Source organism: Heterocephalus glaber, unplaced genomic scaffold, assembly GCF_053883595.1.
Source record: "Heterocephalus glaber isolate CG9 unplaced genomic scaffold, H.glaber_assembly_v1.0 deba00001871, whole genome shotgun sequence".
Classification (NCBI taxonomy): domain Eukaryota; kingdom Metazoa; phylum Chordata; class Mammalia; order Rodentia; family Bathyergidae; genus Heterocephalus; species Heterocephalus glaber.
In genome coordinates this window covers 94,677-118,354 of record NW_028258509.1, presented here as the reverse complement: position 1 = coordinate 118,354, position 23,678 = coordinate 94,677, and the positions used below count along the sequence as shown (strand labels likewise).

The 23,678-nt window shown below is 43.5% G+C and overlaps 1 protein-coding gene and 1 long non-coding RNA gene across 9 annotated transcripts in view; one reads left to right on the top strand and one right to left on the bottom strand.

Moving 5' to 3' along the window:
- LOC147820469 (chromosome-associated kinesin KIF4A-like) overlaps nt 1-2,041 on the top strand; it is a 111,789-nt gene extending 109,748 nt beyond the window's left edge. For 7 of the 8 annotated variants that reach the window (XM_087204176.1, XM_087204175.1, XM_087204180.1 and 4 more), the window contains 2 exons: nt 693-815; nt 1,318-2,041. In XM_087204176.1, the coding sequence (XP_087060302.1) occupies nt 693-815; nt 1,318-1,521 (327 nt within the window). In that variant the 3' untranslated portion in view covers nt 1,522-2,041. The remainder of the gene's footprint in view (nt 1-692; nt 816-1,317) is intronic. The other variant, XM_013068457.3, reaches the window with a different exon arrangement.
- The window catches only part of LOC147820468 (uncharacterized), a 32,762-nt gene extending 9,162 nt beyond the window's left edge, over nt 1-23,600 (bottom strand). Inside the window, exon 1 of the long non-coding RNA XR_015448483.1 lies at nt 2,294-23,600. This is a non-coding gene — a long non-coding RNA (uncharacterized LOC147820468). The remainder of the gene's footprint in view (nt 1-2,293) is intronic.
- Nucleotides 23,601-23,678: the final 78 nt, after the last annotated feature.

Sequence of the window (23,678 nt, the reverse complement as noted above, 5' to 3'; positions counted from 1 at the left end):
GTCCAGTGCCTCCATTTTATAGAGAAGGAAACTAAAACATAGAGATAAGTGTAAATGATACACTTGATATGACACAGCTGGTCATGACAACTAAGATTAGACTTCAGGCTTCTGACTTTTTTTTTTTCAGTCTTCTGACTCTTAATGCAGCTCTGTTTCCACTACAACAGACTATAATTCTAATCTGAGCTCTACGTAGTCACCTTGTTACCTAAGGGAATTCTTTCGCTTGGTTTCCGTATCAGAAAGAAATATTGGCCCTGGATTTAGCTCAGTGGTGCCGCCGCCTGCCTCACAAGCACAAGGTCCCGAGTTCGATCTCCGGTACCAAAAAAACAAAAGCAAAGCTAATACAGGCAACACCCTGTAGTAGTGCTGGTGCAGACTGTACAGAGGTGAGGTTTAATCAAAGAAATGACCAAGGCCTTCCTTGTTTTGAACCTTGCCTCATATGTCCCATGTTGCTATCCTCAGACCTTTGCCTTCAAAGACTGCCTCCAAGCATTCCTTCATTCCTTTAGGGAGAGAGCATGTTGAACCCTATGACTTGTCTGAGTACAATCTCCCTAATACTTACTCAGACTGACTGGTCAGGCACTCAGAGCTGGGACCTCCCTGGTTAAAGAGAAGTGCACTGAGTTTGTAACCCTGGTAGCACAAATGCAGAATATGCCTGTCTGCTTGGTTTTCAGGATAGCTTCAGCACTGTGGAGCAGACTCGGGATTCTGAAGGCTCCTTCAAACTAGAAGATCCCACAGAAGTAACCCCAGGATTGAGCTTCTTCAACCCTGTCTGTGCCACTCCCAATGGCAAGGTACGGGAGCTAGAAGGCAGGCACTAGAAAACTATGTTAGCATCCTTCTCTGCATTAGCTGTGACAGAGCCTGGTGAGAAAAAGATATAATCAGCTTACTGAGAACCGGAAATCAGGAATAGACTAGAGTAGGGTTTTATTGTTGTTGTTGGGTTTGGATTTTTGCAGTACTAAGGATAGAACCCAGGACCTTATGCATGCAAGGTAAATGTTCTACCACTGAGCTATACCCCCAAGCCTTTTTAAGTTTCATTTTGAGATATAATCTCGATGAGGTTCCCAGGCTGACCTTGAACTTGGGAATCCTCTTGCCTCAGCCTCCTAAATAGCTAGGATTATAGGCATGCACCACCATACCCTGCTAGAATTTTTTTTTTTAAATTCAGCAATCTTAAGGATACCTCATACTACTGGGAGTATATTAAGCATTTGTAGTAACTCAACTAGCCTGGCCTTCTGCCCCTATCCAGGGTCCATTCATATCTGTCTCTGTCTTTCCTAGATCTTGAAAGAGATGCATGAAGTGGAGCAGGGGCTATCAAAGAAGACTGCCCTGGCTCTCTCTTCTTTTGACCTCCCAGAATCAAAACATATTACAACAGAATCCCAAGAAAATAAAGCTCCAGGGAAGAAAAGGAAGCGGGCTCTGGCCAGCAATACCAGCTTCTTCTCTGGCTGCTCCCCTATCGAAGAAGAGGCCCACTAAGTTGGAGTCATCATCTAGACCCCTATCTGCCTTGGGAGACTTGTTCAGGTTGCAGTCAAGAGAAATTTTTAATGACTGCTCTGGATTTCAGGTGTCTTGCTGTTGAGGGGACAGAATGTTACTAAAAGGATGGGAACCTTTGTTGAATGTTGGCCCTCAGTCTCCTGCCCCTTGTTCCCAGACTGCTTCTACTCTTTTTTCTCCAGAAGATACTAAGCCACCTACTGAAGAGAGAATCAACTGACCTTCCCCTTAGTGACTTGTCAGGAACCAGTCCCCAGTAGGATCTAACTCTTCCTTGCTTGTGAGCAGTTGTCTTCTATGTCATCTCAGCTTATGGAGGAGCCTGGCCCAGAATGGAAGCCTGACTCAAATCCTTTGCCTCACCTCAGGAATAGAACTGGAACCTTTCCTGCCTTCACTCTGGATTTTAAGTCTTTTAACAAGACCTTCATTTGTCTGCCATGTTAGTGAAGTAAATGAAGTATTTTAAAATGTTAAATAAATAAAGCTTAACCTATCTACTGTTCAGGAAGATCCTTCTGCACTACAGGGAGAAATAAAATTTTAACCTGTGTTCTTAAGCCTCTGAGCTTAGAACTGTTAGGGAGGTTCATCACAGGTTCCTAACCCTTCCTGCCCTTTTTGGGAAAGTTGCTTTGGGGATGGAACCTGGGCCTTGTGTGTGCTAATAAGCACATGCTCTACCACAGGGCTACATCCCAGCCTACCCTACTCTTTCACAGAGGCTAGTGTAATATGATCCAAGTACCTCAGTCTGCAGCTGGGTGGGAACCAAATGTTTGTTGATGCCAGGACCTCAGACTGCAGCTCTGTGGGGTTCAAATGTTTGTTGATCGATTGTGTGATCCCAGGACCTCAGGCTGAAGCTGGGTGGGGACCAAATGTTTGTTGTTGGACTTTCTGATCTGAAGACCTCAGGCTGGAGCTGCATTTTGACCAAATGTTTGTTGAATGACTCTCTAATCCTAGGACCACAGGCTGCAGCTGTGTGGGGTCCAAATATTTGTTGATTGACCCTCTAACCCCAGGACCTCAGGCTGCAGATGTCTGGGGATCAAATATTTGTTGATGGACTCTCTGATTCCAGGAACTCAGGCTGCAGCTGTTCGGGGACCAAAAGTTTGTTGATCGACTCTCTGACCCTGGGAACTCAGTCTGCAGCTGGGTGGGGACCAAAAGTTTGCGGATCGACTCTCATCCCAGGACCTGAGGCTGTAGTTGTGTGGGGTCCAAATGTTTCTTGATGGACTCTCTGATCCTAGGCCCTCAGGCTGCAGCTGGGTAGTGACCAAATGTTTGTTGATCGACTCTCTAATCCCGGGACCTCTGTGCAGCTGGGTGGGGACCAAATGTTTGTTGATGGACTCTCTGATCCCAAACCTCAGGCTGCAGCTGTGTGGGGAACAAATGTTTGTTGATTGACCCTCTGATCCTGGACCTCAGGCTGCAGCTCTCTGGGGACCAAATGTTTGTTGATGGACTCGCTGATCCCAGGACCTCAGGCTGCAACTGTGTGTGGATTAAATGTTTGTTGATTGACTCTATGATCCCGGGACCTCAGGCTGCAGTTAGGTGGGGACCAAATGTTTGTTGATTGCCTCTCTAATCCTGGGACCTCAGGCTGTAGCTGTGTGAGGCCCAAATGTTTGTTGATCGACTCTATGATCTAAGGACTTCAGGCTGCAGCTGGGTGGGGACCAAATGTTTGTTGATTGATTGTCTGATTCCAGGACCTCAGACAGCAGCTCTGTGGGATTCAGATGTTTGTTGATCCAGTCTGTGATCCCAGGACCTCAGGCTGAAGCTGGGTGGGGACCAAATGTTTGTTGAAAAGACTCTCTGATCCCGGGACCTCAGGCTACAGCTGTGTGGGGACTAAATGTTTGTTGATTGACTCTATAATCCAGTCTGCACTCCCACCAACAATGGAGAAGGGTTCCTTTCTCCTCACACCCCACCAGCATTTGTTTGTTTGTTTGTTTGTTTTGTACTGAGGATTGAACTTGGGTCCTTGTGCTTGCGCAGCAGACAGCGAAACCACTGAGCTAAATTCCCGGCCCCTCGGCAACATTTGTTATTGGTTGAGTTTTTTTGTTTGTTTGTTTTTTGGTACCAGGGATTAAACTAAGGTCCTTGTGCTTGCAAGGCAGGTGGCAAAACCACTGAGCTAAATCCCCAGCTGATTAAGTTCTTGATAGCAGCCATTCTTTCTGGGGTGAGCTGGAATCTCAGTGTTGTTTTCATCTGCATCTCTCAAATAACCAGTGCTGTTGAACATTTTTTCATATATCTATTTGCTATTTCTACTTCTTCATCTGAGAAATGTCTTTTCATTTCAGATGTCCAGTTTTGGATTGGGTGTTTAAATTTGGGATGTTTGACTTTTTAAAGTTCTTTATATATTCTAGATAGTTAGTAGACCTTTGTCTGAAGAACAGCTGGTAAAAATTTTTTCCCACATTGTACGTTGTCTCTTAGCTCTGTTGGTGGTTTTTCTTGCAATGCAGAAGCTGTTTAATAAGATGAGATCCTAGTTGTTGGTTCTTTGTGCAAGTTCCCTTTGTGCTACTGAGGTTTTGTTCATAAAGTCTTTTCCTATGCTGATGTCTTCAAGAGTTCTATCTAACTTATCTTCCAGCAAGTTTAGTGTTTCTGTTTTAATATTTAGATCTTTAATCCACTTCAATTTTAGTTTAGTGCATGGTGGTAGATATGGGTCTAGTTTTAATCTTTGGCAGGTTGAAATCCAGTTTATCCAACACGGTTTATTAAAGAGGATATGTTTCCTCCACTGAGGATGGTTGGCTCCTTTGTCAAAGATGAGGTGGCTGAGTATATCTGCAGTTGTTTCTGCATCTTAATCTATTCCACTGATCCTCAGGTCTGTTTCTTTGCCAGTACCATGCTGTTTTTATCACAGTGGCTTTGTAGTATAGTTTCAAGTTGGGGATTGTGATACCCCCTGCCATGTCTCTGTTGCCTAGAATGGCTTTTGCTATTCTAGGTCTCTTCTGGTTCCAAATGAATTTTCGGATTGTTTTCTCTAGTTCTGTGAAATATTCTGTTGGGATTTCAATCAACATTGCATTAAATCTATATAGCAGTTTTGGAAGTATGGCCATTTTCACTATATTTGTACATCCTACCCTGGAACAAGGAATGTCTTTCCATTTCCAAACTTGGGACCTTGCACTTGTGAGGCAGGTGGTGGAACCACTGAGCTAAATCCCTGGCCCCTTTCCATTTTCTTATATCATTTCTGATCTCTTTTTTCAGAGTGCTGTAGCTGTCAATGTAGAGGTCTTTTGCTTCCTTCATTAGATTCATTTGTAGATATTTCATCTTTTGGGTGCTATTGTGAAAGGAATTGTTTCTCTAATTTCTCTGTCAGAGAGTCTGTTATTTATATACAAGAAGACTACTGATTTTTTTTTTTTTTTTTTTGGTACTGGGGATCAAACTCAGGTCCTTGCACTTGCGCAGCAGATGGCAAAACCACTGAGCTAAATCCCCAGCCCTTGGCGGAGTTTTCTGAGTCTTCTATGTAGAGTATCATGTCATCAGCAAATAATAACAATTTAACTTCTTCTTTTCCTATCTTTATTCCTTTTATTTCTTTCTCTTGTTTAAGTGCTGTGACTAATGTTTCAAGAATTATATTGAACAGGAGTGGTGATAGTGAGCATCCTTGTTCCTGATTTTAGCGTGGACATTTTCAGTTTTTGACCATTCAGTATGATGTTGGCCGTTGGTTTTTCATAGATAGCCTTAATCAGGTTGGGATAAAGACCTTTTATTCCAATTTTATGTAGGGTTTTTATCATGAATGGGTGTTGGATTTTGTCAAATCCTTTTTCTGCATCTATTGAGATGATCATATGGTTTTTGTCCTTGGCTCTGTTATATTGTGTATTACATTTATTGTTTTACATATCTTGAACCATCCTTGTATCCCCGGAATAAATCCAACTTGGTCAGGGTGTATGATCTTCTTGATGATTCTCTGTATTCTGTTTGCCAGGATCTTGTTGAGGAATTTTGCATCTATGTTCATTAGGGAGATTGGCCTGTAGTTCTCTTTCTTGGTTGGTGTCAGGTAAAAGGGCCGAAGACCAAGACCAGACCAGGCCACAGCAAGCCTTTATTAGGGGAATAGATCTGCCGGGCTGTCTCTGAACAAAGGAGAGACAAAAGCAATATGGCTGGGGCAGGGAGTCTTTTATAGAGACTGGGGTGGGGCTTGTAGGGGCTGAGGCGGGGTTGAGTGAGGTCGTGACGAGGGAATGGAGGAGCCGGTGATGTCACTAGGTGGTAGGAGGTGAGCGAGTATTAGGTTACTGTCTAGGTTGGAACAGGGGCATGCTGGGAAGAAGGGCTTGTTCTTTGGTGGGAGCAGCCATCTTGGCATGACGTCACACAGGGGAGGGACCATAGGAAGAGGGCAGCTACTGTACTTAATAGCTGCTGAGGTGGTGGGAGACCTATCATTCCAGGCTTTTGTTGTATGACAGTTGGGCGAAGGTCTCTTCTTCTGGAGCTGCTTCCTGCTGACCAGGGGCGAAGATCGGGGCTAGACCTGGATCTGATGAGGCCCGTGGCAAGTGGGGACCTCCTCCTTTTGCCGTCCTGGCTGGTTCCCTGCCGTGATGAACTCTGTGGCTGTCTGGCCGGTGAGTGCCCTCAATCGTTCCTGCAAGAAATTTTGAAAACAGCGAACCAGGCACGGTCCAAAACAGAGAATTAAACAGATAATACTGAGGGGTCCCAAGAGTGGTAATAGCCAGGGGAGCCATGAGCTCCAGGAACCAAACGTACCCCACCATTGATTAGTACCTTGGGGGGCATATCTATCTGGCCCATTGAGTTTTAACTTTTTTCATTTGACATGTAATTTTTTATTTATTATTTACATAGGTTTTACAGAGACAGCTGGATGTTTAGGGGCTCATTTGTTATAGAAGTAAGAGACTGTTATGGAAGAGATCATAGCTCCTGATCTAAGGGCCCATGTGTCATGTCCTTGCTCTTAGAGAATGAGTGGAAAAGTGATAAACACAATTTATATAATCTTTATAATCCTTTTTTGGGGGGGGAATATAAAAGGTGTATGTAACTGAGCAAATGTCTTTTGGAGGCCAACCTACCGATGAGTGTAGTGTTACTATGAACCTGACTTCTCCTTTAAATTCAAGGCCAGGACAGTTTTATTCCTGTATCTCTCAGTTTTTGGAGGCCTCCTAGATATATTTAAAAATAAAGAGAACTGATAACCTCAACAAGGACACGGGACGACTTAAGGTGATCAAGTGTAACATAAAAGGCTTGATCTTTTTAGGCAAGGGTAGGTATCCAGGAAATATGAGCACAATGAGAAGAGGCATCATAAACAGAGAACAAGGATGTACATTATTTTAAAAGGAATAAATCTTGTAGCTGCTTGGTATAGAACTTATCCTGACTGTGGCTGACAAGCACGTGATTTCTTCTCAATACTCTTACTTTATGGTTTGTTTGGGGTTTTTTTGATCATTACATGATAGTTAATTAGTTATCACAGAATCAGAAAAACACTTATCTAAAAGGAGAGATCTGGAGACCAGTGGTTTCTAGGATTGGTTACCTGTAAAGAATTTTTTAAAATTTTTTTTGAAAAGAATCTGTACACACTTGTAGCTAATTAATGATTTTTGCTTCTATTTAGTACCCAAAGTTTTGTCTTTTTGAAATGGCTGTGTCGTGAGTGAACCAAAAGATTTTAATGGGTGGGCTATGTCTTAATTTTTCTGAAGTCTAGCTTTATTATTATGTCATTGTTTTGTGCCTCTTTTGGTTATTTTTTCTGCTGGGTGTTTAAGACCAAGTTAAAGTGAGACCTGTGTCAATCAATATGAACCTCTTGTTATCTGTTAAGGTCAGTTAAGTCTCCCCAGGCCATTACTTTGGAACCATGCATAGTGCCTCTCTGCTTCTCTGTCAGTGTCAGCCATCTGGATGGGTTATGGCCTTGTTTGACCAAGTTGCTTTCAGTGAAAGCAGTGGAGAGTTTTTTCTTGGTGACCCTCCTTTGGCACACAGTACATTGTCCTCTGGTGTCCAGCAATCTCCCAGTTTAGGAGGTTGAGTGACTTACCAAAGATGTAGGACCCTGTAGAGAAGGTTCCCTCATGTCCTGGAACTTTGTTGACCTTGAGGGGCCAGGGCCAAAATATTGGCTGTCCTCATAGCCCTGTTACCTTTTAGTTTTGGTCTCCAAACTTTAGTTGTTGAACACCCAGAAGAGAAGGTCAATAGCGTTAGCATTGTAACAAGAATAATGAACTTAACTATTATAGTTTTACCTGAATAACAAACATTTTGGAATTTAAAATATAGAGAACTGTTACTGTCATCAGTCATGGTTGTTTTTTAGTAGTTGAATTCCTGTAGAATATTAACAGAAAAAGAGCCACAAATAATATTTTAACATGACAATTATGATGACTTTACCTTTGTAACACATTTAAATGTCCACCTTGATATAAAATAGCCATCATTAAATGTACTCATTTTTTTAAAACACCAAAAGTTTTTACCTAAATTATCTTTTAAAAAATAAATAAATAATCTTTTGATAGGATACCATCTAAAGAAAATACCCCATATATGTATCTGTTATCATAAATAGCTAGAGTGTATGAAAAGGCAAATACCTGAATCAAAAAGAGGTTATTATCATAAACAAATATTAGAAAACCTGTACAGTAGGAAAGTATAAATACATTTAGTACACTAGAAAAAAAAAAAAAACCTTGTTATTGTTGTTTTTTACAGGATATTTAGTCCTTTGAAAATGACCAGTGTAAGCACACCATAATAACATATTTAGAATTTATCCCTTTGATGACAATTGATATAAACAGTATAATAATATATTTAAATAATATTTATTCCTGTAAGTCTTTTATAAGGCTATGAAAACTGTTGGGTCAGTCTCTTGTAAGATGAAAACTGTTGAGGTCCCCCTAGTGAACAAAGACTGGAAAATATTTCCATGCGGCCGCTCCTTTGTTCACCAAGGGGAGCATGCCTTGAACTTAATAACCTTTATCTATAAATAAAACAGGTGTAGGATTGGACAAAAACAAAGATATAAGACAATTTCTAAAACTAGAGTGCACTCAAATATATTTAGCCCAATGGAATTATAATCTCTTTATAATTTTAGGTTTATAATTATAAATAAGACTATTTAAAACTTTTTGTAAGTCAATTAACAGAGATCTCTTGTAGAATTAAAATCAGAAGCAATGAAACCTCTATTTCTGTAAACCTTTTATAACAAACTTGAAACCAACAAGTAAACATATATATTTCCTTTATAAATCACTTTCGCACACCTTCTTGATGTACTTAGGCCTTTTGGTCTTGTCCTGCTAATAAGACAAACATATAAAATCCTTTTATATCAAAAATATATCTTTTACTTACAGCTTTTTAAATATTTTGTCTCCGACTCACTATAAACATTTTATACTTTTGTCCATCATTATCTCATCCCTAGTGGTCTTTGTTAAGTAAATAAAGTTCTAATTCCTGTTTAATGGTTAGACACAGGTGGTTTCTGTCACTGATTACAGCCCTAGACACATGACAGTTAAGGCACATATATCACAAGTTTGTTCAAGGATTTTCACTTCATTCTTTAGTTAGGATGTTATCTATAGTGGAGCTACAAATCAAAGAAGCTATATAACCTTCACTTTGAACAGCAGAAGCAATGGGCTAATGCAAGTTTTTAAAGGGATACACTACTTAGTTTGCTTCCACAACTACTTTAATAGCTAATCTATTAAGCTTTAAAACTTTTTCTTATCAACAGAGTTATAAAGTGGGGGAGGTATGAGCGGTGAGTGATCGGCTCAGGCTAGGAGTACTTGAGAAGAACAGGTTTGACAGAGGGAGGGTTAAGAGCATAGGTAGAAAAGGCTTGTATGTAGGGGATTTCTGACCATTTGCCATTGCACTGACCGAAGTTGTGTAAATCACACAGTATGTTAAAATTGAAAGTGCCATTTTTGGGGCGTGGAAACCCATTATCTAATTTATACTGAGGCCAAACCTGATTACAATAGAAAACAAATCTTTTTGGCCTAAAGTGTGGTCCCAACAATCCGAGGGGTTTGAGTTGTGCCAGAAGGCAGCCCAGAGGCGTTGAGGGGCGGGGTTTGGATTGTTGGGCCCCCTGATTAGGGCGGGTGAGGAGGAGGCAGCCCCTGGGGAGAAAGACAAAGGGGAGAAGCGTCCTTGTCTCCTTTGACAATCTCTGAGTGAGTCTCCCAGAGGGAGAGAACGAGAGGAGGCGGGCCGACGGGACGTCTCCCAGGGGCACGGTCCTGGGCCCAGAGGCCGTGGGGGTTTCTCTGACCAAGCGCTTGGATTTCTGAGAAGTCCCCGGAGGGAGAGAGAACGAGACAGAGAACCCGACGAGAGGGAGGCTGAACTCCCTACTCACCCAGACATTGGTGACCCGTGTGGATGTGTAGCGTCAGCAATGGCAAAGGTAGAAAGCCCCGGAGGGTCCTGGCAACGGCAGATAGGTCCGTTGGAGATGGCCAAAAGGTCAATCAACCCCGTCCTGCGGGGGATCGTCCCTTAATGGACCATCTACCATCCGAGTCACGGCACCAGAAATGTCAGGTAAAAGGGCCGAAGACCAAGACCAGACCAGGCCACAGCAAGCCTTTATTAGGGGAATAGATCTGCCGGGCTGTCTCTGAACAAAGGAGAGACAAAAGCAATATGGCTGGGGCAGGGAGTCTTTTATAGAGACTGGGGTGGGGCTTGTAGGGGCTGAGGTGGGGTTGAGTGAGGTAGTGATCAGGGAGTGGAGGAGCCGGTGATGTCACTAGGTGGTAGGAGGTGAGCGAGTATTAGGTTACTGTCTAGGTGGGAACAGGGGCATGCTGGGAAGAAGGGTTTGTTCTTTGGTGGGAGCAGCCATCTTGGCGTGATGTCACACAGGGGAGGGGGCAAGGCACCATAGGAAGAGGGCAGCTACTATACTTAATAGCTGCTGAGGTGGTGGGAGACCTATCAGTTGGGTCTTTCCCTGGTTTTGGAATCAAAGTAACACTTTCTTCCAGGAATGAATTTGGAAGTATTCCTTCCCTTTCAATTTCATTGAAGAGTTTAGAGTAGTGGCAATAGTTCTTCTCTAAGTGTCTTATAGAATTGAGGCCATCAGGACACAGGCTTTTCTTTGTTGGTAAGTTTTTAATTACGTTTTCAATTTCACTGATTGTAATTGGGGTGTTTAGGATTTTTACATCTTCTTTGTTCAACTTTAGTAATTCATATGTATCTAGGAATCTGTCCATTTCTTCTGTGTTTTCCATTTTAATTAATTAATTTATTTTTTGTTTGTTTTGTTTTGTTTTTGGTATCGGGGATTGAACTCAGGTCCTTGGGCTTGTGAGGCAGGCAGTGGAACCACTGAGCTAAATCCCCGGGCCTCCATTTTATTAGAGTACAAATTCTCAAAGTAGGTATTGATGATCCTCTGGGCTTCTGCTGGATCTGTTGTGACTTCTCTTTTTTCATTCCTACTTGCATGGATTTGAGCCTTTTATTTCCTTTTTTTGATAAGGTTGGCTAGTGGTTTATCTGTTTTATTTATTCTTTCAAAAACACCAACTCTTCAATTCATTGATTTTTTTGGTATCATTCTCTTAGTCTCCATTGCATTGATTTCTGCTCTGTTCTTTATAATTTCCTCTCTTGTACAAACTTTAGGTTTGTCTTACTCTTCTTTTTCTAGGAGCTTGAGGTTCTGCATCAGAGCTATTTGAGCTCTCTGTTTTCCTAATGTGGGCATTCACTGCTATGAATTTCCCTTGTAGAACTGCTTTCATTGTGTCCCACAGATTCCTGTATGTTGTATTGGCATTATCATGTAATTGTAGAAACTAATTTCTTCTTTAATTTCCTCTGTGACCCATTGGTTGTTCAGGAGAATGTTATTCAATTTTCATGTGTTTGTGGAGTTCTTGTGGTTTTTTTATGCTATTGATCTCCAATTTTATTTTGTAGGGAATGTTGTGCCCAGATTGTGAGGTCCCAGAGACCACCAGGAGGCCGTTTCCGATGTAAGCACACAAGGGTCGTTTATTCAAGCTTAAGCAGGGACTCTCAACTGTCACCGACACAGCGGATCGAGATTGAGAGCCCTGAGTCCCTAACTAGCAGGGTTTTTATTGAGAATACAACAAGCTTTGGTTATTAGTAGCCAGGTGATTGGTTAATACTCAATACATATGAAGTGTAGGGTTTTGGTTGGCTAGGCTTTGGGGGTCGAAGGGGATTACGTATTGGTTTTTGTGAGGGAGAAAAGGGGCAAAGATTAACGGCCGGTTGTCACATACTGATCGTTAGCAGACCCACTGACTAATGGCCGCATCTGTCTTGTGTGGACAGTCAGCTCATTAACTGCTTATCCTACAGATAGTGTGCCCGGAACGCTCTTTCCCTGGGTACACAGGTGGTTGGGTAATAAACTCAGGAATTTCAAGTGGTGAATTCCTAGTTTAAGCACAAATTTGAGAGAACAAAGGAGACGGCTCCAAGATGGAGTCATTTTGGTCCCACAGGAACAGGGGAAGGGGATGTTACCAGAACCTCTGCAGTGAGTCCTAGTCTCCTACAAGCCATGGCAGCACATGGCAAATTACAGGAATGGTAGACAAATGAGAAGAAGCTGAGCTTTGGGTCTGATCAGTACTGCTCTGGGCAGCAAAGATAAGAACCCCTAGCTTGTGTAAGTCCGAGGGCCTTACCAAACGCTCCAGGGAGCCGACTGCAGCAACAACCACCCAGGAAGGAACACACCGGACAAGATGGAAAGTAGAACAGACCTTTATTAGTCTGGCCAGACAGCACTCCCAAAGCAAAGTAGCTAAGAGAGGCAACTGGCTCAGAGTCTGAGGCTCTTTTATAAGGGGTTTGAAGGGGAAGTTAAAAGGTGAATTTTACAGAGAAGAGACAGAGGTTAATGATCAACTGTCACCTGTTGATGGTCAGCAGACCTTTACAAACTGTTCTATAGATAGTGATGTCCGGAACACAAGTTTCGGACAAACAAGTAGTTGGGTAATCTACTTAGGAACTTTGTGTTTGTTACAGATCTTATCTATCATCCCAGAACTAACAAGCACATTTTAACCATTAATTCACAATCACAATAGAGGCTAGGGGGAATAACTGATTTTGGAATCTTGTAGTCCCACACTTGCAGCACCTTTTATTTAGTACATCAGGTGAAACTGTTACATCCAGTGGGAGAGAACCAACCAGAGACGGATATTAAATCCACACAGGAGTTTATTACTGCCTGGGACCGGAGCGGAGCATTGGACTCGAGCCTCAACTGGGGGGAGATTAACATATTTTATACGCCTTCCAGGTTCTAGGCCCCCCCTATGGGATAGAACTAGTAAAGCAAGCAAAAGGTACAGAAGCCGAATGTCCTGCTGTTAGAACATTTGTAAAACAATAGTTGATTGTTGTTTCTAAGAGACTCTAAGGGGAGGAAGTTTCTAAGCTTCCTCCTTTTGAGTTCTTCTAAAGGGCAGGCAGGTGGGTCGTTCAACAGCAATATGCAGTCTGTCTTGCTAACTAGGGTCCTTCAGAAACATGTAACAAATGAGTATGTAGATTTCAGTACTTCACATTGGGATAAACAAGGTATAACAAAAGACTGGGGGCAGTGGAAATCTAAGAACAATGAGGAATTATGCAGATGAAGATTTGGTTCCTCCCAAGGTGTCTCCCGCAGGTGTGGTCTTATCCTGGAGATTACAGCATCAGGGGATCAGATGTTGAAATCTCAGTTGTGACCCGAGGCCAAAATGGAATTATGTCTGGGAATGTCATAGCTGGCCAGTAGGCAGGAGAACTAGGCCTATTCAAATAATTTTTCCCTAGAATTATGTAGCATTGCTCCCAACATTATTTATTTTATTTTTTGGTACCAGGGATTGAACTCAGGACCTTGCACTTGTGAGGCAGGCATGGTACCACTGAGCTAAATTCCCAGTCCGATCTCCACTTTTATTGCAGTACGGTCTGATAATATACAGGGGATAACTTCAATTGCTTTGCATTTATTTAAGCATGTCCTATGAGCTAGTGTAAGACCAAGGGCCTTACCAAACACTCCAAGGAGCTGACTGCAGTGAAGAACACCCGGGAAGGAACACACCAGACGTGTTGGAAAGTAAAATAGACCTTTATTAGTCTGGCCAGATGGCATTCCCAAAGCAAAGTAGATTAGAAAGGCAACTAGCTCAGAATCAGAGGCTTTTTTTATAGGGGGTTGCAGGGGAAGTTAACAGGTGAAATTTACAGAAGAGGAACAAAGGTTAGTGGTCAGCTGACATGTACTATTGGTCAGCAGATGTTTGTAGATTGTTCTACAGATAGCGGTGTCCCAAACATCAGTTTCAAACAAACAAAGAGTTGAGTAATTTACTTTGGGACTTTATGGCTGATACAGATCTAGTGCCCTGGAACTAACAAGCATATTTATCTATTTATCTATAGTTGGGGCTAGGGGAGTTTTATGATTACAGAGTTATGCAGTCCCACACTAGCATGTGGTCTGTTTTGGAGAATGGTCTGTGTGCAGTTGAAAAGACTGTATATTCTGATTTTGTGGGGTGGAACACTGTGTAGACATATATTAAGTCGATTTGTTCAAAAGTTTGGTTCAGTTCTATTATTTCGTTGTTGATTTTCTGTCTAGATGATCTGTCTATTTGTGATAGTGGGATATTGAGGTCCCCCACTACAATTGTATTAGTGCTTATTTGGTTTTTCATGTCCATTATTTGTTTTGTATAGTTGGGAGCACTAGTATTTGGTGGATATATATTTATGATTGTCTTCTCTTCTTGGATTGTTCACTTTACAAGGATGTAGTAACTTTCTTTGTGTCTCTTAATTAGTTTTGGTTTGAAATCTACTTAGTCTGCAAATAAGATAGATACCTCTGCTTTTTTCTGGGTTCCTATCCCATGGAGAGTTGTTTTCCATCGTTTACTTTTAGTCTATGAATTTCTTTTTGAATTAAGTGTGTTTCTTGTATACAGCATATTGTTGGATTGTTGGCAATCTCGTTTTCAGTATACCAGAGAGGACAACTGATTAGATCAGTCGCAACACTTTAGCCCAGTTGCTACAGTCAGCAACAACAATAGCATCAAACATAGCTTAGAAAATGACAATTGTGGTAGCAATTAATCTGTCACCTTTAACTTTGTGAGCTAGATCAAAGTTGAGGACCAGCCCAAAATATGTTTGTAGTAAAAAAAAGAACCCTTCAGTAAAGCTAAGTTTATGGGGCTGGGGATTTAGCTCAGTGGTTTCGCTGCCTGCTGCACAAGCCCAAGGACCTGAGTTTGATCCCTGGTACCAAAAAAAAAAAGCGAATTTACCCTTTGGGATAAGGATTTAGGAGGGGTTGGGGAGGGAAGGATAGAGAGATAGAAGGAGAGGAAAAGGTTAGAAGTGAGGCTAGAGGACACAGGTAGATTATGCAGATTTGGGGAGACTGTTAAAGACAAGAGGAAAAGACTGAGTGAAGGAACATTGACAAGAACAGGACAAACTAACAGCCATAGGGAAGCTAGAAACTGTATTCACCTTCCTATAAGAATAGTGACAGTTGAGAGAATGGAAGAGAGAGAGAATCCGAAATAGTAGAGGAGTAGGAACAAAGAGGGAAAGAAATGCAGAACAAGAAGGGAGAGAGAACATAAAGAAAATGAAAAAGAAAAAAATACATATATAAAAGAGGCCTCCCTCAGGGTATGTCCCTGTTGTACTGGTAGACAATGTGAGCAGCAGTGTGCAGATCTAAATCTATTAGTCTCAGCAAACCAGCTGTAGCTCACTTAGATTCAGGCTGATTTCTGGCTGCAAGGCCCAAACTGAGGTCCCTGACCTCACAGGATTGAACCATGCAGGCTCTCCTGCAGGATCCAGCTGTCCTTCCCCAGAAGTGAGCCCGGGTTTCTATGGGAGGTGGTGATCCCTCCAACTTACCAAGTACAGTGGTTTGGTGTGCCTTTATTGAAGAGATTTTCTTCACTCTTCCAGTGGGCTTCAGTCTTCATTGAGGAGCCACAGAGAGGCCTTGTCTCTGTTGTTCACTTCTGCTCTGTCTCCTGGAGCTCATAACCATGGCCTTTATGGCCCCCAGGTGCCTCTGCAGTGCGGATTCAGATACTGCGGGCCATGCTGTGAGCTCCGGGGGTGTGGTGCTGGCGTTGGCAGGCATTAGTTCTTTAAAAGTGTGGTAATAGCCAGGTTTGGTGGTGCAGGCCTATAATCCTAGCACTCTGGAAGGCTGAGGGAGGAGGATGCTAAATTCAAGCCCAGACTGGGCAATTTAGTGACTTAGTGAGAATTTTTCTCAAAATAATTTTTTAAAATAAAAGAAAAACCCAGAAGGTTTTTTTTGGTACCGGGGATTGAACTTGGGACCTTTTACTTGTGAGGCAGGCAGAGGAACCACTGAGCTAAATCCCGGCCCCTGACAAATACATTCTTAAAAATTTGTTTCTTTTCCAAGTAATAGTAGAACACACCAGTAATCACAGCTAATCAGGAGGTTGGGGCAGGAGGATCACAAGTTTGAGGCAAGCCTGGGGAATTTATTGAGATTGTTACCAAGTTTCAGGGTGGAGGGGACTCCTGAAGATTTTTTTTCTAGGTCTTGTCCTGAACAAAGAATGGGACAAAACAGGCACAGAAAGTAGTGAGGTTTTACATTTACATTTTTTGAAGGTAGGAAAAGAAACACACCCTACTGTGTGACTGAGGGTCAATTAAAACTACGAAAAGAAGTGCACCCTTCAGGGTGACAGGGCCCACTGTGAAAGAGGACTTGGTGCCAAAGTGCCTAAACGAGGTCACCTTCTTTAGCTCCTGCTTCTAGGCAGAGGGCAGGTCTGGGGCATCCAGTCAAAACCCTGCTTGAGGGCCGGGGATTTAGCTCAGTGGTTTGGCCACCTGCCTCCCAAGCCCAAGGTCCCAAGTTGGATCCCCAGTACCCAAAATAAATAAATATAAATAAATAAATAAATAAAATGAAAGAGAATAAAGTAGCTGGGGATGTTGCTCAACACATCCTTGGCTCAATTCTACACTGACGTTCAATCTCTAGTAGTTCAAAAACAAAACAATTCTTTAGAACTTCTTTGGATGACAACACTATAAGTGTTTATGGTTTTTTGGCTTTGTTTTTGTACCAAGGATCAAACTTCAGTCCTTGTGCTTGTGCAGCAGGTGCTGAAACCACTGAGCTAAACGCCCTGCCCCTACATTTTTCTTTGGGGTTAGAGAATAGTTCGGTGGCAGAGTGCAAGGCCCTGGGTTTAGCACCTAGCACCAAACAGTTTTCCTCTGGACTGAACTCTTACTAGCGGTACAAATTGAGTGAAATCATATGTTATAAATTTTATAGTTATTAAACATAACTATAACATTTTATCAGAAATACAATTTTTTTTTCTTTTTTCTTTTGGTACCTGAGATTGAACTCAGGACCTTGTGCTTGCAAGGCAGGTGTGGTGCCACTGAGCTAAATCCCCAGCCCAGAAATACAAATTTTTGTGGCTGCTACAACTAGCACCTATGCCACTGAATCATACAACTGAGTGAGAGCATTCAGGATTAATATTCCTTTTTTTAGGCCAGCATGGTGGGCCGTGGCTAATGCCTGTAATTCCAGCACTCAAAAGGCTGACCCAGGAGGACTGCTGTGAGTTCAAGGCCAGGCTGGGCTACATAACGAGACCCTATCTCACCCCACCCCCTTCATTTTCCCTTCTCCTCATGTAAGGGGTGAGTCCTTGTTCACATAAATATGGGAATGGAAAGGCTTCCACTCTATCAATGATGCTCACTTTCCCAAGCTCCTTCTGAATTAAATGTCAAGAATCACACTGTGAGCTATCGTTACAATTATTTTTAATGATATTTAAACTGAGAACTCAATTAGATTATCCTACAATTTCATTGACAACCAAGAATTAGAAACCACCTGAGTTGCTAAAGGCTTATTACTTAATCTGTAGTCATTCATATTCCAAAACAATATTTCAAATTGTACTTGTTGTTTGGCAACTCAGATGTTTTTACAGTTTTTCACCTTGGGAGAACAGGACAATGCTAAAGATGAGGAGAGACATGAGAATCTGCAAAGGAGTTCTCGGGGAATTAGTTTAAACAAAGGATACATAGAATTAGAGAATGTGAGGGCCAAGAATTTAGCTCAGTGGCACTGTGCCTGCCTCACAAGTGCAAGGTCCTGAGTTCGAGCCCTGGTACCAAAAAAACAATAGAGAATGTGAAAATGGGTATTTTCCATCTGGTGTGGTGGTGAATGCCTTAATCTCAGCACTAGGGAGGCTGAGGCAGGAGGATCACTGGGAATTAGAGGCCAGCCGGGATTACATAGCAAGACTGTGTCTCTAATAATAATAATAACAATAAAAAATAAATATAGATAGAGGAAAAGAGGGTCTGAGACCAGTATTTACTATCAGGCTAAAAGAAGGCAGAGGTTTCTAAGAATAAGCAGAGAAGTGGGAGAAGTATCAGAAGAGTATTGAGTTATAGAAGCCAAGGGACAAGTGTCTCAAGAGGCTGAGATGCCTATGTTAGCTGTTGCTCGGAAAGGAGAGGAGGCCTAATGACATGGTGTGGTGGTCACCAAGGAATTTTCCGAATTGGGCAGTGGAGTGGGGTGGGCACAGCCACAGAAACAACTCTTCTGCAAAACATCTGGCTGAGAGAAGGAAGGCAATAGGGATGTTCCTTATCTCTGCCTTTTGTTTTCTTTCTTTTAGAGAAAGAAAAGTAGCCCAGGCTGACCTTGAACTCATTATGTAGATGTAGTCCAGCTGGCCTCAGACTTGCAGTGATCCTCCTGCCTCTGCTTCCTGAGGGCTGTGATTACAGCCATGTGAGCCCAGGGCCAGCAGCAGCAGGGTGTTCAGTGCATCACTTGTCAGGAGGGTTGTTTCCTGCCAGGTACCAGACAGCTCACTGGGTCCTCCTGCTCTCTAATGTGTCTGCCCTGGAAGGACCTGCACGTGTTGGACAAGAGAAAAGAGATAACAGCAAAAAAAGGACTGGGAGTGTGAGGCCTGAGTGACTCCATTTTAAAATTTGGCCCCATCTTAGAGTAAGGTGGCCTGGACATAAACTCTAGTTCCAAGAAAAACCACAAGATGCACTTTGGCCACCTGCCTGTGATAATGTTGAGCAGTACCCTAGCAACTAGCCTAGCAACAGCTAATCAGTGGCTGCCTCAATGTCCCAGATGCTCTTCTCGATGGCCTGCAACAGCTAATCAGTAGTTACCCCAATACCCCAGTATCCCAAATGTTCTTTTCAATGACTTGAGCAGCCGTTTGCAGTTCAGCCCACAAGGCACAGCCAATCAGGCTTAAACTTTCAAAATTTGCTAAATGCTAGCCAATCGTGTGATTTGCGTGTGATTTGAAACCCTGTGCCTTTTTGAAACCCCACGCCTTGCCGTAACCTCTATAAAAACCCCTGGTGTTTTAGAGTCGGGGCTCTCAACCCTGACCCGCTGCATCGGTGTTGGATGAGAGTCCCTGCTCGAGCTTGAATAAATGACCCTCATGTGTTTGCATCGGAATCAGCTCCTTGGCTGTCTTTGGGGACCTCGAGATCTGGGCACAACAGGAGGAACAGAGAGGACAGTAAACTGGCTTATAGGTAAGATAGAAGTGTGAAGAGGAACAGGATGGGTGTTACCAAGGAGGAGAAGCTAGGTGAGAAATCAAAATTTAAGCCCTTTTTTTCAGTACTGGGGGTTGAATACAGGACTGCTCACTGAGCTACACTCCTGGCCCTTTTCATTTTTATTTTCTGACACACTAAGTTGTCTGTTTCGCTAAATTGCCCTGACTGGCCTCAAACTAAAGATCCTGCTGGGCGTGGTGGTGCACACCTGTCATCTCAGCACATGGGAGGCTGGGGCAGGAGGATCTCCAGGAGTTTGAGGCCAACCTGGGCTACATAGGAGTTCAAGACCAGCCTGAACTGCATAGTCAGACCCTCTCTTGAAAAAAACAAACAAATAAAAGTTGTGGCGTGCAGAATATGAAGAAGAATCCAGCTGGCATAGGTAACTCCTCGGCAGGCTGGCTCAGCCACTGTTGGCACCAGTAACCCTGAAAGCCCAGCATCTCTTGCAGGTACTGGAGCCTGAGCTGGGCTGTGAGTGTCATCCAGCTTCCGTGAGCCCCAGGGCAGATTTGAAGGGGCAGAGAGAGGAGAGAAGAGAGCTTCAAACTGACTGCAATCCAGAAGCCCCCAGGCTCAGTGCCGGCTACAGCGGGACAGTGGCAGCCTGGGGAGGGCCCCTCAGCAAGCTGGGGATGAAGGCCCAGGAGCTGCAGCGAGGCCAATAGTTTGAGGCCCGCAGTCCTCTGCTGTCAGGTACTGGCTTCTCCTTCTCCTCCTCCTCTTCTTCCTCTTCCTTTATTCTCTCCCTTTCTTTTTTTTAAGGGTGGGAAAAGTTCATTGAGAGACAGCTCCTGAGAGACAAGAGGGGTCCTGGAAGTGAGTTCCCAGTCTTTCTTTGTTTTTGGTACTGGAGATTGAAGTTGGGTCCTTATGCTTGTGAGGCAGGTGCAGCCCCAGTGAGCTAAATCTCTGCCCCCCCCAGTCTTTCTTTTTCTCTGTTTCTCTCTCTCTCTCTGTCTCCTCTCTCTCTCTCTCTCTCTCTCTCTCTCTCTCTCTCATTTCTTCTTTCTCTGCCCTCCACTTTTCTGACACAGGATTGCACTGTGTAGCCCAGGCCACCCTTGAACTTCTGGTCCTCCTGCTTCAGCCTCCCAATTTGCATCACTATGCCTGGCTTCTTTTTTTAAAAAAAAATCACAGTTCATGGTGTAAACAAAATGTAGACTGCAGAGCTGGGCTGCAGCTCAGCTGTAGAGTGCAGTTTTCGCAAGCTTGAGGCCTTGGCCCCAACTCCAGCACCAAAACATAAATAAAGAAAGGGCCTGGGATGTAGCTCAGTGGTGCTGCCATCTGTCTCACAAGTGCAAGGACCTGAGTTCAATCTCTGTTACCAAAAAAAAAAAAAAAAAGGAAGACAACGAAAGTTTTCTGAGAAACTCCTGTGAGTCTAGCATGCTAGAAATGCACACTTGCATTGTGTCTTGTTTCTTCATTTGCTTTTTGGTACCAGGGATGGAACTCAGGACCTTGAACTTGTGAGGCACGTTCGGTGCCACTGAGCTATATCCCCAGCCCTCAGATTCTGGTGTTTTAAAGATGATCTTACAGGGCCAGGGATGTAGCTCAGTGGTTCTGCCACCTGCCTCACAAGTGCAAGGACCGGAGTTTGATCCCTGGTACCAAAAAAAATAATAAAAAACAAATAAAGATGATCTTACAAATATTCAAACTCTGCTCTTGTCACCTTGAAGAGCCAAGAAGACCCTGGAAAAAGCAGTTTCCAGGAGACAAATCTCCACAGGGAGAGAAGCAGCCTGTGCCCAGGGCACAGGCCAGGTGGATGTGAGGTCTGTGGTCTCGGGACAGGTTTCTCACGGGGCTTGCTCCATGTGTCTGTCCAGGGCTGCATTGATTTCCTTTCTTTCTTCCTTTTTGATAGAGGTTCATTGATGTTAATGATCATTCTACAGAAACCTAGCTCTTTCTTTCATTGCTTTTTCTCCCTTGTGTTTCTGTTCTCAATTTCATTGATTTCTGCGCCAACCTTTCCAGTTTTCTTCCTTATTTGCTCTTCGTTTCTCCTTTTCTGGTTCCTTAAAGTGAAGGATTTAATTTCTGATTTGAAACTTTTCTTGTTTTCTAAATTACTGTTTAAATTTCCATTTCAGAGCCATTTTGGCTCTGTCTCACATGTTTTTCTGTGTTTTCATTTTTATGGAATTCAGAGCATTTTCTTTTTTTTTTTGGGTCCCGGGGATTGAACTCAGGACCTTGCACTTTGGAGGCAGGTGCAGCACCACTGAGCTAAATCCCTGGCCAGAGCATTTCTAATTCCCCTGTGACTTCTTTGGGTTATTCAGACACGTGTTTCTCAATTTACAAATGATTGGGAGATGGGCCAGACATCTTTCCGGTATTGTTTTCTAATTTAGTTCAGTTGTGGTCAGAGAAGATATTTTGTATGGTTTCACCTTCTATTTTGAGACAAGGTCTCGCTAGTGTCATCCAGGCTGGCCTTGAACTCACTGTGTAGCCCAGGCTGGTCTCTAACTCAAGGCCTCCTGCCACACCCTTCTGCTTTAGTCTCCCAGAGCTGGGGTGAATGTGCATAGGGCTGGGGGTTTAGCTTAGTGGTACTGCTGCCTGCCTCCGAAGCTCAAGGTCCTGAGTTTGATCCCTGGTACCAAAAATAAAACCAAAAAACAACAAGCGAGTATGCCACAACATGTGGAATGTTCTTCTTTTTCAACACACACATACACAGGCATGAGTGCCCTCACATGTGCATGGAATACACTGAAGGGACTAGATAAAGCTCTCTGGGCTTCAGGCAGGTCTGGTGGAAGCAGACAGCCAACGGACAATGTACAGAAAGACTATTTTCTCTTTTACCCTTTTGTCTTTTGCCTCCCCTGAGCAAATGAGTCCTTATTTGGTTGCCCCATGAACTTGATTATGAGATCAGGATTTTTTTGAGATTAGGATTGTTGTAGAAAGCAGATAATAGAAAGAAAGGACAGAAACACATCCACTGAGATCCAAAATAGGATCTTGCGGAAAGATAATGGGCTTCAAAACTCGGCTCTGTGACAGAGGGGAAAAATCTCTACATCATTTATCTCCCATTTAACATACTCAGGATCCAGAAAGAAAGCTGCCTAAGAGAGACAGAAGGGGGACCGGAAAGTGGGTTGCCCTTGGCCTCTCTTTTTGATTTTCCCTGGCCTTCAGCTCACTGAGAGGCCACGGTAGTCTTCAACTAACAGCAGTCTTCCTGCCTCAGGCTGCTGAATGCTGGGATTATAGGCATGGCTAACTACACCCAACTCGGTCCTGTTTTTTAAGTGTCTTTTTGGGGGGAGTCCTTTTTTTTCTGTTTTCTTTTTTGGTACAGAGAGAGAAGAAAGAGGAGAGGAGAGGGGAAGGGAGGGAGCAGGAGGCTGGGATGCAGTTCAGTGAGGATCCTGAGGTTCAGTCCCCAGTCTCTCTGTCTCTCTCTCCCTCCCTCTCTCTCTCTCTCACGCTCGCGCGCGCGCGCACACACACACACACACAGAATAGAATGTATGGTGGAAAGCAAACCAAACAGACCACAACCATGCAGATGCTGTTTGCGGGGCTCCCCCTGCAGTCCGAAGTGCACCCCTGTCCGAGGGGACTCAGCCCCAGAAGGCCCCGCTGCTCTCCCCACCCTGACCCCGCGTGGCCCCGGCCCCAGGCGGCCTCGTGTGTCCAGCTCGGCGCTGTCTCCAAAGTCCCCGGTGTCACTGGCCTCCCGCTGTGACCTGCTTTGTCCCTGTCCCAGCCTTCTCCTCCTTTCCTGGGAGCTCAGATAGCCAAGTCCAAGGGTCGCTTGATTTACTTCCTGCTCTTTCACTCAGTCAGTCGACAGACATTTACCGACCGCCAACTTTGAGCAAAGCCAGCGGCCCGCCTTCCTGCTGCACTGGCCGGCCGTGAGTCCCCGCACTGCAGAAGTGTGCATTGCGGGGGCACACGAGTTGTGAGAGGAAGGAGCGCGAACGAGAAGATGGACAGTGCCAGAGACGGCAAAGACCGAGGTCCTGAGAGCGACGACACTGCTGAAGGGCTGGAGTGAGCGCAAGAAGGGGCGGCAGGGGACCTTGCTGATTTGTACAATCTGTTTCCAGAACAGAAAAACTCTTGATGAGGCCATTACAGCTGGACAGTGTTACCGGTGTTAAAAACAAACCAATAAGTACGTGTGTGTGTGTGTGTGTGTGTGTATTTATGGAGGATATATACATAAAGAGGATATATATAAGGAGGATATATATGTGGAGGGTATATGTATGGAGGATATATATATATATATATATATATATATATATATATATATATATATATATATA